Source organism: Schistocerca nitens, chromosome 3 (assembly GCF_023898315.1).
Source record: "Schistocerca nitens isolate TAMUIC-IGC-003100 chromosome 3, iqSchNite1.1, whole genome shotgun sequence".
NCBI classification, from domain to species: Eukaryota; Metazoa; Arthropoda; class Insecta; order Orthoptera; family Acrididae; genus Schistocerca; species Schistocerca nitens.
In genome coordinates, this window is record NC_064616.1 from 138,610,087 (window position 1) to 138,630,269 (window position 20,183).

Here is a 20,183-nt window from a genome sequence, read left to right on the forward strand (position 1 = left end):
CCACCATCAGGAAAAGGACTTATGAGAATTTTGTCCTCTTGGTGGTGGTTGAACCACTGCCACCTGGGGACAAGCCACAAAGTGTTTATTTGCTGCCTGCACAATCCTGAAAAAGTCTGTGATTTTTAAAATGTCTCCGAGGAAGTTTTGTTCAGCTTGAGGGCTGAAATGTGTGCTTCTGGACTGGGGGCCAACTGGACCAGCACATCTCAAGTCAAGGTATCCACATATAAGATTATGGAAGACGGATCTGTGCAAGTGAAATCACAACATTTAATCAGCCCCTGCAAATCCATCACCCACAAGCAGTATGACTGGCCTGATTACTTGTGGTATTGGACCTCAAGGCATGATGGAACCACATGGGGACAGGGATGCTGCATCCTGGGGTGTATGCCCTTCTGCAATACAGCCAGGCCTTCCAGTTTGGACTGATGATGCCAACGTCACCACAGGTAACACCAAAGTTGCCACGCTGTTCCCCTATGCCAATCATGAGTCCAAAAACAGAATTGGGCATGTAACCTGCTTAGCCAGTCTTTAGAAAGCCACATGGCTCCAAGCCAGCAGTTCTGGTTGCAAAGACAGTTCTGATTATAGCTCCACTTCAGCAGGTTACCTCCAGGTTCAGCCTGAAAAATGGTGTAGTGAAGATGAACAAGCCCTCGTTAGATGCTTGTTTACCTCTCCTCTGTGCTTTTGAACAAACAATGACATGGGTTTGTAGAACACACCCACCCCCCTACCATCAGCTGTATTTCAGATTAGTAAAAACTGTTGAAACTTGGAATTGTCTCACTACCCAGTGCACTGGTATACTTATTCAGCCACAAAGTACCTAACGTCAACATCAACAATTTACTTGTGACTCAGGGCAATTATTTTATTGCATTGTGGACTTATTGACTTTTGTTTCATGTTTCAGTGTACTTATAGACATGTAATTAACAACTGTTACCAGAGAAGAGTCAGTCAAATAAGAAACACAACAGAGAAGCATTTTATTGGGTGATGTACAGTGGTGTTTGCCACATACACCATGCTCGATGTGTCAGTTCACAGTTCAAAGGCTGACACCAGGCATTCAGAATACTGTCCCCAGAGGCAGCCACACAGCACCCAGAGCCACCAACCGATGGCTGCATGACAGACATGCCCCTCGCCTGGCACAGGCAGTGCCACTATCAAAGAGTATAGAAGTCTGCCGCAAGCAATCCTTGCCTGGACAGTTGCATGTTCTACTCTTGCAGATACTCAGCCTCTCTAGTAATAATACAGTGTTAATATGGACTCACCAACAGATTTGGATTATTCTGGATTGTACACTGGATTTTCCTGAACTTGTGTTCCACTGAAACCCATTGAAGTTAAATAAATGATATTTATCTAACTGTTGTTGTATCTTTCATTCTCTGCTTTCTGCCTTAGAACTCACGAATCACTACAGGATACAACACAAACAGTCCTATTAGGTCCATAGATAGTATTTTATACTGTTTACAAACAGTGCATAGAAATCTTCAGATGCCATTGATGAAGACTGTTTAGAGATGAAATTGATGAGAACTGTACAAACCCGAAGCTAAATTCAGAATAAATGTAGGAAAGAAATTACGAGTTCATGAACTTGTGTGACAGTCTGTGTTGCTCTTAAATGATAAATTAAAATGAGTGAAGCCTTGAACAATTATGCTGCATTGCACTCTTTTAAAATACAGGTATTTGCAACACATAGGCCTTTATGATAACAATTACAATAAACTGTTGTATGTACAAGTTCGTCTTTGATGCAGGTTCGACAGGTCTGATAGGTTAGTGGCAGAGGAAGTTATAAATCAAGACATTTGGCTGGTTGTTATGAGTTTTGGCTTGTGTATGTTACAGTGCAATAAGGATAATGAATGAAGGGGAACTGGTGTGAGACTACTGTGTCCTCAGTTGATGGGTGTGACCATATTTACCCAAGTACAAAATGATACTGAGTAAGACAACACCTCCCCCCATGTTTTTAAGATCTCATTGAAAAATTTTTATTTTTAACATAATCTGTCCAATCAAAATTACAAACTATTTGGGGATATAAGGTATCTCCTTAAAATAGTTAACATTATACCTATTCTAAAATTACGCCATTTATTGGTTTCTACATTCTGAAATAAAATAAACAAAAAGAAACAATTTACTTTAATTTTTATTTTTCTTTCTTTTTTGTGTACTATATCTGTGCTATCAATACTTTTAATCATTGGCACCATCATCACCATTCTCTGGTAATCTATGAAGGAAAGTAGGATTACAGCCAGACACATAGTACTTGAATAATGATAAAACCAGTGCATATGAATGTACCATCATTTATTCTTTTTAATACATGCTTAGTACATGCTACCAGTTTCAACACCACATGGTATTTTCAGGCCCTGAATATAACCTGCCATACACAAACATTTTCATATGCAATGAACAGAATGGTATGCATTCTGAGCTTGTTGTTGCCATGGAAGGTACAGAATCCATTTCATTTTGGCCCACTGCATATGATCCTGTTAAGTACACATTGTCATAATTGTCTTCAGCACTGGTACCACTATCTTTGCTTGTAAGCATACTGGCATTTCTTCCTTTGTGACACTCCTCCCACAGTATGTGGGAGCATATGGAATAAGTTCAGAGATATGTGAGTGGCTCGAAGACTTCTTAAATAATAGAACCCAGTATGTTGTTCCCGATGGTGAGTGTTCATTATAGACAGGGGTATTGTCAGGAGTGCCCCAGCGAAGTGTGATTGCACCACTGTTGTTCTCTATTCTCTATATACATAAATGATTTGGCTGACAGGGTGGGCAGCAGTCTGCAGTTGTTTGCTGATGATGCCATGATGTACAGCAAGGTGTCGAAGTTGAGTGACTGCACGAGGATACAAAATGACTTAAACAAAATTTCCCATTGGTGTGGTGAATGGCAGCTAGCCCTAATGTGGAGAAATGTAAGTTAATGGAGAGGAGTAGAAAGATCAAACCTGAAATGTTTGGATACAGTATTACTAGTGTTCTACTTGACACAGTCAAGTAATTTAAATTTCTGGATATAACATTGCAAAGCGATATGAGGTGGAATGAGCATGTGAACTGTGAGAACTGTTGTAGGGGAATTTTAGGAAAGAGGAGACCACATACAGGATGCTGATGAGACCTATTCCTGAGTACTGCTTGAGTGTTTGGGATCCCTACTTGGTCGTATTGAAGGAATACATCAAAACAATTCGGAGGCAAACTGCTAGATTTGTTACCAGTAGGTTTGAACAACATGTAAGTGTTACAGAGATGCTTCAGGAACTGAAATGGGAAGCCCTGGAAGGAAGGCAATGTTCTTTTTGAGAAACACTAGCGAGAAAATTTAGAGAACATATTTGAAGCTGACTGCTGAACGATTCTACTGTCGCCAACATTCATTGCGCATAAGGACCATGAAGATAAGATATGAGAAATTAGGGCTCATACAGAGGCATACAGATAGCCTTTTTTTGCTCGCTCTATTTCCAAGTGGAACAGGAAAGGAAATGACAATCAGTGGTACAGGGTACCCTCTGTCACACACACTATGGTGGGTTGCAGAGTATCTATGTAGATGTAGATCTTCTCAGACATCAATAGCATTGGATACACAGCACTTGTTGAATATTTTTATAAGAGAATCACTTGAGATTCTGCACCACCATTAAGGATCCACTGGCCCAGCATGGGTACTGAGGGTTTCTTTAACTCTGCCCCCCTCAGTACGGGCATGGTCTTCTTGAAGAAACCACTCACTATAAAGCTGTTGCAGGGGAACCTTGAAAGGTCTACTCACAACAACATCTATTACTTGAAGTTGTGAAGTCATGGCACCAGGAATTATGACCAGGCCTGCATTGTTCTTTGCTATCAGATCCTTAATTTTCTCCGTGAGGTGTCCCCTGAAAGAATCTGACACCACCGTTGTCCTTCTGTAAAGCACAGAACATGGTATTCTGTTTCAAACAACCTTCAACCAATCTAGCTTCAGGTCATCTGACATCCACCCATTTGCTTGGCATCTAGAGATAAGCCCTGCAAGCAGTTTTTCTTTCAGTATCATTTCCTGTGAAGGATCACATATGGCGGGAGCTTTCTTCCATCTGCTGGGCACCCAGTATTATTGTTATTCTGGCCATTTCATTGATAGAAGTCCTTACAGGAACACTTTTAATGCCATTAACATCAACTGTAACATCTGACAGCATATACAAATAAACAGAACTGATCAATTTTGCCCATATGGCCTAGCAAACAGTTGTGCTGTTTCCTAGGAGCGATTGTATGATGCTGATATGCAAATAGTTTTTCGTCACACACTGTGGGAAACTGCTGGGCTGGCATAGTTCTGCACTGTAATCTAAACTCCACCCTTTTTATCATCCTCATTCACCAACCAAAACTTGCGCTGAATTTCACAATGCATACTGTTGTAAATGCTTCTTCATCTCCAGTGCTTTCATTCAGATAATTTATCAAGTAATCACAAAGCCTTCATTGTGTTTCTCTTGCACATGCTGAACAACCTGCTGCCCCAAATTGTAAGAGCTTCACTGCTTTGCTACCATTAAAGTTTGGCATGTGGAACTGGTGTTCTTTAATTTAATCTTCATCTGACACCACTGATGAACATTCACTTCTGCAATTTCAGTGATACACTACATTAAAGATATTTCCAAAATGCACCATTTTTAGTATGGTTTTGTTGTGCTAAACTGGCAGGAAGTGCTACTTTGGTATATAAAACCCACAACTAATCAATTACACAACATAAAAGCAATGAGTTTAGCAGCAGTAGTTATATCTGTGGCACACATGCTTGCTAATATGATACCACTTTTAAAAGTATATTACTCATTTTGAAGCTTAAGTATTTTAGCAGCTTGCAAAGCATATTTTGCCACTTATTTATGGTAGCATACTCTTGCCTGGCTTCATGAGGCTGATAGGAACTGATTACAGACCTTTCCAGCCACTGGAATCCAGACCATGGTACAACTTAACATTTTTTACACAAAAACATGCTTAAGGTGAAAGAAGTGAGGAGTGTATTTAATCAGCAGAAATGCAAGACCAATTATCAGTTAATAATCACACACAAAAAATTAAAGATGACAGGTACTGAAGACATGTTAAGAAAAATGACAGCTAATATTCACTTTTAATGGCCTCATTGTCAATGGATACTGAAATTAATTAGCATGTTCTCATATAAAATATCATGAGAGTCTGTCAAGTGGTGCAGAATTTGCATAAAATAACGCTACTTGACAACACAGAGGTTAAATACACAGCTTAAAAATTGTGGTTTAAGTTTTGTGTCAGTTTCCAAAAACACTGAATGGAATGCCAGGATAGTCTTTGAGAGTGATCCTGTATCATTTTCCCCTACATTCTTTCTGAGCTGAAAATAAGAAAGACATAGGCCCTACTGCAGGGCCAATATGGAGAAAAACTTAAATAAAACTAATATGACACAAATATAGGAACATACTGCCTACAAAAAACTTAGTAACAAGGTAGTGTTGATGTTTCATATGAATTCAGTGAGATAATAAAGTCAACATAATTATGTTGCTGTTGAAACCACTGTTGATACAATGAGTGATGTTTTTCAACAAACTGATCAGATAACATCTTACTTCCTTTTTCAATTCATACTGAAAGTAGTAGGAAATATTAAAGGTGCAAATGACAAAAAAATTGTTGAAATGGGAAGTCGTACTTTAAAAACACAATATCTGAGTAATAAATTGTCAAGTGTATGACACATGCCAAATAATAATATGAAAATATGTAAGAGCAGTGAAGTATTACACACCAAAGTCCACAAAAATTCACCTGATTCATGATTGCTTGCCTCATTTTGCTGTCGACGTGCACGTGAATACTGTTTACTTTGATGACGGAAATCGAGAGTACTGAAAGAAGAGGAGCAGGGACTAATTGTTGGCACTAAAGCAGTTCTTGCCTCTGGGGTCCCTGAAAGCATGTCCATGAAGCATGAACATCACAAAAGTGATAAACAAACAGCAAAACATTTCATATACTTACATGACACAATAATTATTGGTAAACTCTTCGGGTTTGTTGTCAGATCCAATAATCAACATGACTCAATATTTTTGTAAAAAAACAATCTGTACTCATGAGAAGAATGCTGCTGTTGCTGAGACCTACTGAAAAATGAAGCCAAGCCATGGCTACATAGGCACGCAGCTTATATGGTCCCCGCCACAGTTCCTGCCTCCAAGACTGGGCTGATGGTGCTGCACCTGGTGGAACACCAGTATCAATGATGTATAGCAGTCAAGGACTATCTTCAAACACTCAAGCCAACTGCACCATAAAAATGTGTTTTGATGTGAGATAGTGCAAGATTCTACATTATGTCTTACTAAGAGGAAAATCCTTATCTTTATTAATCAAATTATCTGCCAACCTAATTTCAATTGCCTTTTTATAAACTCTGTTCAAAAATCCAGATGTACTGGCAACTATCAGAGTCTCATTAAATTTCATCCTGTGTCCCTTATTTAAACAATGTTCTGCTATTACCGATTTTTCTGGTTTTTGTAGCCTCATGTGACGACGATGTTCCATGCCCTGTCCCAAACTCTGTGAATTAAATGGCTGATGTAAGCCTTCCCATGTTGACATGACACTATGTTTATTCCAGGCTTCCTAAGTCCCAAATCATCTTTTACAGAGCTGAGTAGTGTCTGAATCTTAGAAGGTGGTCAGAATAAACTCTTAATTTTAAGACTCTTTGAAATTCTTCCAATCTTGAACAACTTGCCCCCAGCCTAAGGATAAAGCCCACAGAAATACACTGAAGCATCAAAGAAACTGGTTTAGGCATGCATATTCAAATACAGAGATATGTAAACAGGCAGGATACGGTGCAGCAGTTGGCAATGCCTCTATAAGATGACTGTCTAGCCCAGTTGTCAGATTGGGTACTGCTCCTACAATGGCAGGTTATCAATACTTAACTGAGTCTGAATGTGGTGTTATAGTCAGTGCATGAGTGATGGCATACAACATCTCCAAGGTAGCGATGAAGTGAGGATTTTCCTGTACGACAGTTACATGAGTGTACTGTGAATATCGGAAATCTGGTAAAACATCAAATCTTTGACATCGCTGTGGCTGGAAAAAGATCCTGCAAGAATGGGACCAACAATGACTGAAGAGAAACATTCAATGTGACAGAGGTGCAATCCTTTTGCAGATTGCTGCAGATTTCAAGTTAGTGTGTGAACCATTCAACAAAACATCATCAATATGTGCTTTCGTAGCCAAAGGCCTACTCATGTACCCTTGATGACTGCATGGCACAAAGCTTTATGCCTCACTTGGGGCCATCAACACTGTCATTGTACTGCTGATGATTGGAAACATGTTGCCTGGTCAGACGAGTATCGTTTAAAATTGTATCGAGAGGTTGGGTGTGTATGGTTATGGAGACAACCTCATGAATCCATGGACCCTACATGTCAGCAGGAGACTGTTCAAGCTGGTGGAGGCTCTGTAATGGTGTGAGGCATGTGCAGTTGGAGTGATATAGAACTCGTGATATGTCTAGATATGACTCTGACAGGTGACATGTAAGTAAGCATCCTGTCTGATCACCTGCATCCATACCTGTCCCTTGTGCACTTCAATGGACTTGCGCAATTCCAGCAGGACAATGCAACACCCCACACATCCATTATTACTACACAGTGGCTCCAGGAATGCTCCTCTGAGTTTAAACACTTTTGCTGGCCACCAAACTCCCCAGACATTAACATTATTGAGCATATCTGGGATACCTTGTGATGTGCTGTTCAGAAGAGATCTCCACGTCCTTATAGTCTTATGGATTTATGGACAGCCCTGCAAGATTCATGGTGTCAGTTCCCTCCAGCACTACTTCAGACATTAGTCAAGTCCATGCCACATCATGTTGCGGGACTTCTGCATGCTCGCAGGGGCTCTACACGATATTAGGCAGGTGTACCTATTTCTTTGGCTCTTCATTTTATATTTATTTTCAAGCACTTCTGGGGATGGTGCAGTTTCCATAGCATGATGGATTTGCTTCTCAGAGTATTCATTTTCCTTAAACCCAGTTGCAAAATGTGCAAGTTCCTGTATTAAACTACCCATGTCAGAAATAGCATTTGCTTTATATACCAGATTTCTAAGGACGTCATTGTGTGGGCTTGGTGGATGGCATGTAGGTACCAATTGGTGTGTCCCAGGGTACCATCAGGTTTTTTTTGTAAAACATGATGTCCAAAAAAGGAAGCTTCCCATCAATTTTCACCTCTATAATAAATTTAATGTTGGGATGAAAACAGCTGAAGCAGTCCAAAAGTGAGTTAAGTGTCATAAGCATGAGGCCAGATAAAAAATTTATCATCAGCTTATCTCCAGAAGCACATTGATTTTAAAGCTAAAGTCCTCAGAACTCTTTCCTCAAAGTCTTCCCTGAATAAATTGGCGACTATGTGTGTCAAAGGGCTACCCACTGCCACTCCATCATTCTGCTCAAAAATGTTGCCATTAAATGAAAAATAAATGGATGTCAGCACATGATGACAAAGCTTCACCAAATCTATATCCAGTTTTTTGCTAATCAAACTCAATGATTCTTCCACAGAGACTCACGTGAATAGGGATAACACATCAAAACTCACAAGTAAATATGAAGCATCCATCCTCGTGCTACTGTTTCTCCTAGGTTATAAAGTCTATCAAAGATATATAAGGAAATGGTAGCTTTACACCATATAATTAGTAATTTAGGTGCACCTACTTACAGTCTGGTGAAGAACTAGACATCTGTCCTTATCCCATATGTCAGCAAGTGTGAACACCATATTTCCTGTATGGTGGATATTACTTGAGGGCTGAAATCTTTGAGGCTGGATCCTTGAGATTCACTTGTGAGTTTGATGTGATATCCCTATTCACACAATTCCCTCTGAAAGAATTGTTCAGTTTGATTAGAGACAAACTGGATGAAGAGCCAGTGAAGATTTGTCATCATGCGTGACATCAATGTATTTTTCATTTAATGGCAACATTTTTTAGCAGAATGAGAGAGTAGCTATGGGTGGCCCTTTATCATACATAGTCACCAACTTATTCCTGGAAGACTTTGAGGATAGGGCACTGAGGACCTGAGGTTCACACCCAGTGTACTTCTGGAGATACACTGATGATACCTTTTTTGTTTGGCCTCATGGACATAATGCACTTGACCGATCTTTGATCACTTCAGCTGTCCTCATCCCAGCATTAATTTTACCACAGAGTTTGAAAATAATGGGAGGCTTCCTTTTTTGTATGTCATGATTTACAAAAAACCTGATGGTACACTGAGACATAGCATTCACTGAAGCCAATACATACTGATTGGTACCTGCATGCTAAGAGTTGCCATCCACTGTACCAAAGCAATCACATCTTTAAGACTCTGGTATGCAAAGCGTATGCCATTTTTGATGTGGAGAGTTTAATCCAAGAACTTGTACATATGATGGCTGGGTTTAAGGGAACCTGAGAAGCAGATTCGTCAGGTTATGAAGTTTCAACCATTCCCGGAGGTGCATGAAGACAAGCGTAGATCCGTGGCCTCTATTACTTATGTTGGGTGCTTTCAAGATTAGAATAATTTTAAGTAGTTTTAACATTAAGAGTGTATTCTGTCCACCTTGCAAGATTAGGGCACTTCTTGGCTCTATCAAATATGATTTTGGGCTTAGGAAGCCTAGCATATAAAAATTCTGTCAATGTGGGAAGGCTGTTTGATTCACATAGATCAGGTGAGGTTCTTGGAACATCACCATTACACAAGGCTATAACAGCCAGAAAAATCAGCAGTTGTAGAACACTGTTTAAATTAGGGGCACAGGATGAAATCTGATGAGACTCTGATAGTTACCAGTATTTCTGGTTTTGGAATGGTGTTTATAAAGAGACAAATGAAATTATGTTGGTGGAAAGTTTGATTAATAAAGATAAGGGTTTTCCTCTTAGCAGGATCTAGAACCCATACTATTTCAATCAAAAGATAGCGTTCTTTGGTGCAGCCAGTCTGAGTGTTCTAAGGTAATCCTTGAGTGAGATATATTGTTGGTGTTGGTGCTCTACCAGCCCAATCTTGGAGGCGGCAACAGTGATTGGTGGAACATGCACTGTGTACTGTATGGATACCTGTACAGGACTACAATTTGCAGCCTTGGATCACTTTTCTGTGGCACTCAGCAGCAGCAGCATTCTCTTGAAGATGGATCACTGAAATATTGAGTCACATTGATTTTTGGGTCTGGCAGCAAACCTTAAGAGACTGCCAAACAGCAAAACACATTATAATAGTTTGTGTACATTCACCTTCTGATAGGTACTGGGACAGCAGCTTTATATTTATGTGCAATAATGATAATTCCTTCAGACATATGCATGAGTTTTTATTTACTTGCAACCAGTTTTGGTGGTACAATAAAACATCTTTAGGCCCCTAGATACAGCTGTGTTTCGGTTTTATGCAACTTAAATATAAATTTCTGTTATTCATTTACATCCCACCTCTTGATGCACTGCACACCACAGCGTTTGACAGTTTTATGTGACTGACACAAGTGGAATACAGTCCTCTTACTAAGGTTATTATAGCCTAATAGGTTTCAGACCTTATTGAACAACCTTAGGTACCTACAGTTTAGTGCTTTAGGTCTTCCAACAATTACTGCTAATTTGTTACAGTAGAGGCACGATCCTTAATTCATGTCTTTATAGTTTTAATGCTACACTGGTCATTTACACATATACAGGGTGTCCCAGAAACTGCACCAAGCTGAGGAACAAATCGAGAGTAGGAAACTGTGTCCAGAAATGTCATCCAGTGACACTATAGAGTGTTGAAGTTATAGGCACCAGAACCTGCCACTAGGCCACCCCTTCAGCATAAATGTGACTTTTGTATGCTGATGGACTGTAGGCAGAATGTCTTACAAAGTCAGTGATTGCAACTGATTGCCATGATCACCAGCGATAAAGATGGAGCCAACATCTGTATAGAAAGATCTTGTCTCCTATGAACGTGATGCTCTGTTGCCTTAGTGGATGATGGTTCCACACATGGGTTTCCATTCACAGTTTATTTTTCTCCTGGACTCTCTAAAACCCCAAAAATTTTATACAGGAGAAAAGTAAACTGCAGGTGGAAACCCCTAACTGACACCATCATTCACCAAGGCAGCAAGGGCCACATTCATAAGATACAAGGCCTGCCTACACAGAAGCTAGCCTCATCTTCTCCAGTGGCAATTGTGGCAGTCAGTCATGATTACTCAATAACAAACAACATTGTGAAATGTTCCACATACAGTCTGTCAGCATAAAAAGTCACATTTGCCTAGGGGTGGCCTAGTGGCAGTTGTTGGTGCCTACAACTTCAGAGCTCTGTAGTGTCATTGGATGATGTTCTTGGACACGGGTTCCTATCCTCAATTTCTTCTGCAAGACACCCTCTACAACACCTCAAAGTTTTTTGCTACATTTCTAGGACATCCTGTATAATGAAAATTGGTTCAGTCTAATATAGTTAACATTTTATCATTTAAAAAAGTAAATATTGATATTATGATGTTGCCTATTGTACAGTATGATAAATAATATATTTGCTTTATCTAGAGACCTGAAGATGGTTGACCGTATCTCGAAAACTGTTTGCAAATACAGCTGAAGGTGTTATCATTATTGCTCAATACAATAATATCATCATCATATTTGCAATAGTAAGAATAAATTTTGCTGTATACTGGTGTGACAAAAATTTTCATAGTTTATTTCATGAGCATAAAAAATTTGAAATGGATTTCACAGCTTCTTAAGTACAGAATATCTGAATATGTTACTCAAGGTTCACAGGGATGGGCAGTAAGTGAAATCAAATTGTAAATGTAAAGAACTGTGTTGACAGATCTGAATACACTCTTGCAACTGTTTGTGTAGAAGTACTTTCAATATTATAATTTTTTGAACAGAAAAAGCACTCTCGTAACTGTAAACGTCACTTATCTGAGGAGCTGTGCTGTACTGATTTTTATACAACACAAATTTACTTCCTCTTGGTGGAACTACCCTCCCCCTCCACTCGTATGTACATGAAAATGTGAGTCCACAAATGATGCATAACTGAGGCTGGAACAGGTTAAAATATGTTAAAACAGTGAATCCCTGGTGCGTGGCATGCACAGGATATCCTCTTAGGCCTGCCAAAAAGCCTCACTAGGGGAGGATCTACATAGAAGGGACAAAGATTTATTATTTTGGTTTTATTTTGGATTTACTGATGTGGTCTGTGCTGCTGTGAGCAATATTCCTTAAAAAGCTTTCATTGTATTTTTTATTGTAATGGTTATTCTTAATGTGATCAGCACTGCTCTAACTTAGCTGCTTCTGCTATGATTGCTCATTGGCTATAAACGTTTTATTTTTTTCCTTCTATTTGCATTAGCTATTCCACAACTTTATACATGTACAAATTAGTGACAATTTGGGACTATGCTCTCTAAGCATGCTATATGAATTTTTGACTGGTATTACAAGAATTATGTGCATTTACTTTGATTTGACCCTATTGGTTGGTTTGAAATGCGTGCATGTGCAATAATCTGTAATTAGTGCCTCACTTTTTTTTTCTTTTGGAGAGAAGTTAGCTTTTACTGCAGCAGATGATAGTTTGTGGTTTCTTAGATATGTTGTTGGTGGGTATATTAATCCAAATTTTGACCATCAGATGGTGTGAGCAGTCTACTAAGTTATGTTATGAGTACATGGTCACTACCACCAATATTTTAACTTAGGATTGTGCTTCATACAGATTTGATGTGTGTCTCTGCAGCACTGGTGAGCTGTAAACATTACTCAGGAGGTTACATTATTTTGATCCACACCTGCAGGTGCACAATCTATATAATCCATTTTTTTGACATTTCAGTGGTTGAAAGATTGCCTTTCTACCTTCATGTGAATTCATGTGTGGTGTGCCCCTATGCCTGGAATGTTGTAAGTTTGTAATGGGGTTTTGGGATCTTGGGTCATTAATACTTCATTTTTTTAATTTAACTGTAATTTCTGCTTTTTTAGTTGGGGACCTTCATTCTTTCATGTATGTCCTCCTCTGGTAGAGGGTTTCTGACAGGCCTAAGATTGAAAAGGATATCCTGTGCTTGCCATGTACCAAGGATGGGCTATTTTAACATGTTTTAACCTATTTTAATCTCAGTTATGCATCCTTTGTGGACTCACATTTTAATGTACATGTGGGGAAGTTTTCTCTAAGAATTTTTGTTGGTTCTGTTTAGCTTTGATTATCTCAACCATGTTGAGAGGAATTATTAATGATTTACAATTTTTCAGATGCAACTGAAGATGGGATACATGTCCTGAAACTGGGTTGTGCTTTTCTTTTCATATTTTTTACAACTATAGTGGACTGTATCATTGATCACTAATTTACTTTCTTGACAAAACTTTTTTTGTAGTGGTACCAAAATACATTTACTGTTTTTTTTCTTTTCTATTTTTCTACCTTTTCTTGTGTTTAATTAAACTAATGTGTCTTGATTTTATCAAGCAGACTGTGAGCAGATTTTTTCCCAATTTTTTATCATGTGCCCATATTACATATAGGCCTACTCTGTAGCTCACTATGCAGTGCAGAGTGGAAGGTACTAGTTACACCCTGTCCAGTTCCATTTGCAAATTCAGTGAGGGAAAAACGACCATTTCTCATTAGTCATTACATTCCAGATTTTTTGGACAATGATGGACATGGTGTATTCGGTTCTTGAATTGCTACACAAACTATGTGCTGAATTGCAAGAGAATCAATAGAGAAACTGTAAATGTTATTTACACAATGAAATTAAGTGAAGTGTTATACAAAATCAATAATAATGAAAAACTTATGTGCCCGTTATACACCATTTTGTTAAATTCAAATTCCATTTCTTTTCCATTCTGTCATATTATCATATTAAATTCAAATTTCAGTAAATTATATTTTATTATGACATTCCTTTTGCAATGTGTAAAGCAGATATTTCAACAAGTAAATGTAGAAACCTCTCTTACTACTTTTAGTGAAATAATGTAGAATGTTATCTGAGATTGGGAAACCTTACTGCCATATCCAAAATTGAGCACACTTTTGTAAGAGAGTTAAAATTGCCTGTACTCATGTTGCTTGAATATTTTTTTATACTATGCTCATCTTCTTGAGGGAGTACATCTATTCAGTAAAATGCCTTTATTTATATTTATTTGGAAATTACAGTAGAAAATTACTTTTCATTTGGAGCAATTAATTCTCCATAATCATACAGTATTAAAAAGGAGCATTTTTCCATAAAATTAGTTCATCATTTATTTAAATTATAAAAGGACTTACACTGTAGGAACAAACAAAGAAAACTATATGTCTTATTAATAAAAGTTCAGATCAGATGTACACATATCCTCTATTTCAGTATTATCATGTATTTTGTTTTGCCATAGATCTGCACCTTTCTGAAATTATTGTTGTAAAAAATTTCTGGTAGAAAGTAAATACTTTTGGATTAAAGGAAACCACTCACTGTAAAGCAGAAGCATTGATCTATTGATAGGCACACACAAAAGAAAGAAAACTTGCTAGCTTTCAATCCTTTTTTGAGCTAGAGTAAAACACACACACACACACACACACACACACACACACACACACACACACACACACACACAGGTTCACATGACTATGCTTCTATGTAGTGCTGGCTGCACATACAGTGCCAATGCTGCATTTTGGCAAATGGTCTAGACTGTGTTTGGGGTTTTGTTGGGTAGGGTAGGCAGATGGATAGAGATGGACTGTGGTGGGTGGCTAATGGCTTAGAGGGAAGCAGCCAGTTTTCCAGCTAGGAATGCAGGAGTGAGGGATGGCAGGTACATAGGCTTGGCATGTGATGTGTGGTTGTCAGAGCCAGTGTAGGGCGATGAATGCTGAAGGTGATGTAGGGACATTTGACAGCTGCCATCCCTTCCATACCACAAAATCCCTTCTATGCATCCTAGCCACCTGTGGACAGTGAATCCACGGTGACAAGAAATCCCTCAACCAGTATGCTGAAAGTCTCACAAAGGCTTTGGTCACTAACCCCAAATCAAATCCACAAACAAATCTTCTGTGCCATATCCTCACACACCCCCAATCCTCTTGCCACACCCAGGAGTCAGCTAAAAAGGAGCACCCCATCTTCACCAACTGTCACCCTGGACTGGAAGAACAGAACCATATCCTTCATCAGGGCTTGGATTATTTCTCATTATGCCTTGATGTGAGAGGCATCCAACCCAAGATCATGCCCACCACTCCTACAGTAGTATTCTGTCACCCACCCAACCTACACAGCATCCTAGTCCATACCTACGTCACTCATACACCAAACCTCTTGCCACAGGGATCATATACCTGCAGTGGACCAAGGTCCAAGATCTGTCCAGTTCACTCACCAAAACTTCATACTCCTTTCCTGTCACAGGTTTTCCTATCCCATTAGATGCTGGACTACCTGTGAAACTAGCCATGTCATATAACAACTCTGCTGCAAACAATGCACAGCTTTTAATGTTGGGATGAGTACCAACCAGCTGTCTGACAGGATGAATGGCCACTGCCAAACTGTTCTGAAGAACATGGTTGACCATCTGGTGTCACAACATGTAGTTGAGCATAAGATGTTCAATTTTGATGGCTGCTTCAAGATCCAAACCATCTTGGTCCTTCCTCCACCACCAGCTTCTCTGAACCTAACAGATGGGAGTTACCCTTACAACGCATCCTCCACTCCTGTGATTGCCCGGGCCTGATCCCCAGTAAACCATTGTCCTCACACCTTTCACCTAACAGTTTCCCCTTCCCCCATGCTGTCACATTCTCCCATTTCATGTCTCCACATCAGGTTCAGCATGCTCTGCTCCCTTCTGGCTTCAGCAATCATGCATCACAAGCCTAGCCTATGTACCTGCCACCCCTCTCTTCCACATTCCTAGCAGCCAGAAAACTGGCTGCCTCCCTGTGAGGTGCTAGCCACTCACCACAATCCCTCTCCCTGCCTCCTGCCTCTCTCCTCTACCCACCCAACCAGACACAACCCGCAGCACAATCTATTGTGTGTGTGTGCGTGTGTGTTTGTGTAAAAGGATTACTTCGAAAGCTTGCAAGTTGTGTTCCTTTTGCTTGCACCTATAGACAACTCAATGCTTCTGCTTTTCAGTAAGTGGTCTCCTTTAATCTAAAAGTATTTTGAAATCATTACTATTTTAAAAGTTTTATTATGGATATCCTTTGTTAAATATTATGTTTTGTGTTCAGGTTAATTATTGCATCACTAAACTTTCTAATTAATAAAAAGAATAGTCTAAAGTTTCATGTCAGTTCTTATTGAGATGCCACCAAAATAATGGTGTATGAGTAACCACATTTGCACACACAGTCTCTTATTTAATTAAGATACAGTTTATAGCTGTTGAATGAGTTAGTCTCAGGTACTTAACTCCATTATGCATTTGATGCCCTCAGATCCTCTCTGACAATGGAACATTACAATAGACTGCATCATTACACATCTTGCACTTAAAAGCTAAATAAAAGAATAATAAAACAATGAACTACACTCTGATAATAATAATAAACATACAACATGACTAATTCATTTTGGAAAGTTTAATAACGTACTAGGAAATATATATTGACCATACCGTTATTTAAGAGATGAAAAAACTGTAGAACAGAAATCACAATGCTTATATTGTGCAGACTGCTCCAGTAACCATGCTAAATGCAATAGTATCGCATGAAAATTGGGTTCAGGATGGGGTCAACTAACAATATCAGTGGACCGAATATAATAGAGGGAAACATTCCACATGGGAAAAATATATCTAAAAACAAAGATGATGTGACTTACCGAACGAAAGTGCTGGCAGGTCGATAGACACACAAACAAACACAAACATACACACGAAATTCAAGCTTTCGCAACAAACTGTTGCTTCATCAGGAAAGAGGGAAGGAGAGGGAAAGACGAAAGGATGTGGGTTTTAAGGAAGAGGGTAAGGAGTCATTCCAATCCCGGGAGTGGGAAGACTTACCTTGGGGGAAAAAAGGACAGGTATACACTCGCACACACACACAATCCATCCGCACATACGCAGACACAAGCAGACATTTGTGAAGGCAAATAGTTTGGACCTGATGATGAAGAAAAGGTGGGTGCTTGTTGCAAAGGAACTCCACCTTTGAGGTCACTCAGGCACTGATAATTTCTTGCATCATCATGTCAAGAATGTATCATGATTATATCCACTGCAAAACAACTACCACCATCAAAATCAATAGCCACAGGCAACAACCTGGTAATGAAGCTCACCATCAAATATCACACATCACAGCAGCAGATGGATGGGCCACAGAGCAGCAAGTCATTTCAAAATTAAATCCTGGCCTATGACAACCTATGAGCAGCCATATCATACAGAACCATTTTCTCACTATGGCATACAGAAACCATCACTCCAGTTCTATAAATCTGCTCCCCACCCCAGAGCACAGAGATTTTCAGGGATAAGTGAACACCATCAATGGACACTCAAAGGGTGGAAAGAGGATTTGGATTGATGTTTCATAGTATACACTGGTACATCTGATGGTATGTTACTGATATGTTTAAAGCTACATGAGATCATGGATACTGTTTGACAAGAGAGAACATTTCAGGCAGGGGGTCATTTATTGCACTGGATAAAATGGTGCTCAGATACTGCTTGCAGTATCCTGCTATTATAGTCCGATCCACAAATGATGGCAGTTCATGCATGTCAAGGCATGGACAGGAATGACATTGTTGATGATTCCAAGCGAAAGTTGCGGTACACGTATGCGCGTACTTTCTGCTTGAAGGAAGCATATATCCTGCACATTATGTCTCTCACTTGCGTATGCAGCATTTATCACTTACCACCATCAGTGACAACAGCTCACAACAAATTAAATAGAAATTCACTAAACAATTCGCTACAAGCATATTTAATGCTCACGTTAGTTATGGCTTCCAGAGCAGAACACTGCTGAATGCTCATTAGCTGTTGAGAGTATGCATGACGTAGGTACCCATAACAAGCCTAAACTCAAATGCCATCGTTCATGACTCCAACTGTAAATGCGGGTGAGTGTGAACACACTGAGTGTAGTGTTTCCACATGTGTGTACTGCCAACTGTGTCAGCACAGGCCTACCGCTAGTGGCCACTTGTAGGAAGCACACACATGGCACAGTCTTAACTGCTCCATGTAATGGTGACTCACACCTACACAGCTGCAGAGCAGTGCTGACTCATCCTCACTACATTCTTTTAGTTTTTACTGCTCACACCAGTTGTTCTGTGTATTGCTTATGTTGCACCTTCTGCGTGATTCTTTTATCTTGTTATGTATGGAGTCACGAGACTAATTTACATTATTATTCAGAGGTTTATGAATAAAACCATATTTGTGTTACTTGAATTGGTTCTGTGTATTATTTGGTTACTACATGATTGACAGTCTGGAATGATTTCTGTGTGTGCAGTCCTTAAGTGCAGTTTCATCAGGTTTAGTGATTATGGATGCCATGGTACTGGCCCTGATTGAACAGCTTATTTTGGTAGTGACCACTTTGTTGACTTCCATTAACAGACAGGTCTGCCCACCCACTTTTCCTCCATAAAATGATTCAGCCAAGGATTGGGAAGCTTACAAAAAAAGTCACATACAGCATTTTTTGGCTTTCTGTGTGACAAACTCAAATTTGTGCAAATCCATTATTCCTCTTGTGGATTCTACCCAATGTGTATCATTTACTGTGTCAGCTTGCACCTTTACTAGAACTGGCAGCTCTTAGTTCTGATCACATGTGCAGTTTATTGTCCAACTACTATTGCAAATGAATGCATGTCATAGTGGTGCAAGCTGAATTCCACCAATGCTGCAAGAAACCAAACCAGTCATACAGGGCCTGGGCAGCTGAACCTCACAGCCTTAGCCGTAACTGCCAATTTGTTACTGATGCCCATAATGACTCTTATGCAGATGCTATGGTTTTTGATGCAATTATCTGTATAGCTATGGACAAGGAAGTGCACTAGAAGGCTTTATTGTGTGAAAAAGCCCTGTTGGCAGAAGTTTTGCAAATAGCAGAATTTTTTGTGGTTTCTTGGGCAGCAGGTGACCACACTGAAGCATGGGGCAATGTGGCAGTAGCATCACAAGATGTGCCCACTAGGATGACAGATAACTTGCACAAGGAAGTGGCAGTGGTGACCAGTAAACATGTGGGCTCAGTGTCCAGCAGACCAAGGCCAGCACAAGCAGCTGCGACAACCACAGTGTTCTCTGTTTCCATGTTGTCCTTTGTGTTTTGTATAGCATGAATGTTTGGCATGCCATAAATGTTGGGCTACTTTTAATTCTTGCCAGAAGAAAGGCCAAATTGTCTTCATGCATTGTTTGCTGAAGGTTGCTCAGGATATGGATGTGGATGTAAACTGTGTGACTCCAGTGCTTCTGACTTCTCCCAAGTTGTTTACAGAGTAAAGTGTTTTTCGAAAACTGCTCCGGTTACAGATTGACATAGGTGCTGCAGTGATGCTACTGAATTACAAAACCTGTGTGACTTTAGGCTCGCTGCCCTTGACACCAGTCATGCAGAAGCTGGTCAGTTATAGCAAACATAACATTGCACTGTTGGGACAATTTACGGTATCTGCCTCTTACAGGTCAGTGATTTGTTCCATTACATGTTTGATGGTTGTTGATACCGATGTTGAGAACTTGTTTGGGATGGAAGCATTTCAGGCTTTTGGATTTTCTATCACCAATGCAGTCACCTTGTATCCAGTCAGGTATCATATTCTCAACTGAAAACACTGTGTGGGGTTTTCAGACTTGTTTTCTGAAGTTATATGATGTGCTGCAAATTTTTCTGCCCATATTTCTTTGAAATCCATGGCTTGGCCTTGTTTTTTTTGAGCAAATCCTAATTCCTGTTGCCCC

General features: G+C 39.5%; 1 protein-coding gene across 1 annotated transcript in view; it reads right to left on the reverse strand.

Annotated features, from left to right (window-relative positions):
- LOC126248080 (glutamate receptor-interacting protein 1) overlaps positions 1 to 20,183 on the reverse strand; it is a 535,929-nt gene that overhangs the window by 168,993 nt on the left and 346,753 nt on the right. The window contains exon 7 of the mRNA XM_049948737.1: positions 5,895 to 6,035. Within this exon, the coding sequence (XP_049804694.1) occupies positions 5,895 to 6,035 (141 nt within the window). The remainder of the gene's footprint in view (positions 1 to 5,894; positions 6,036 to 20,183) is intronic.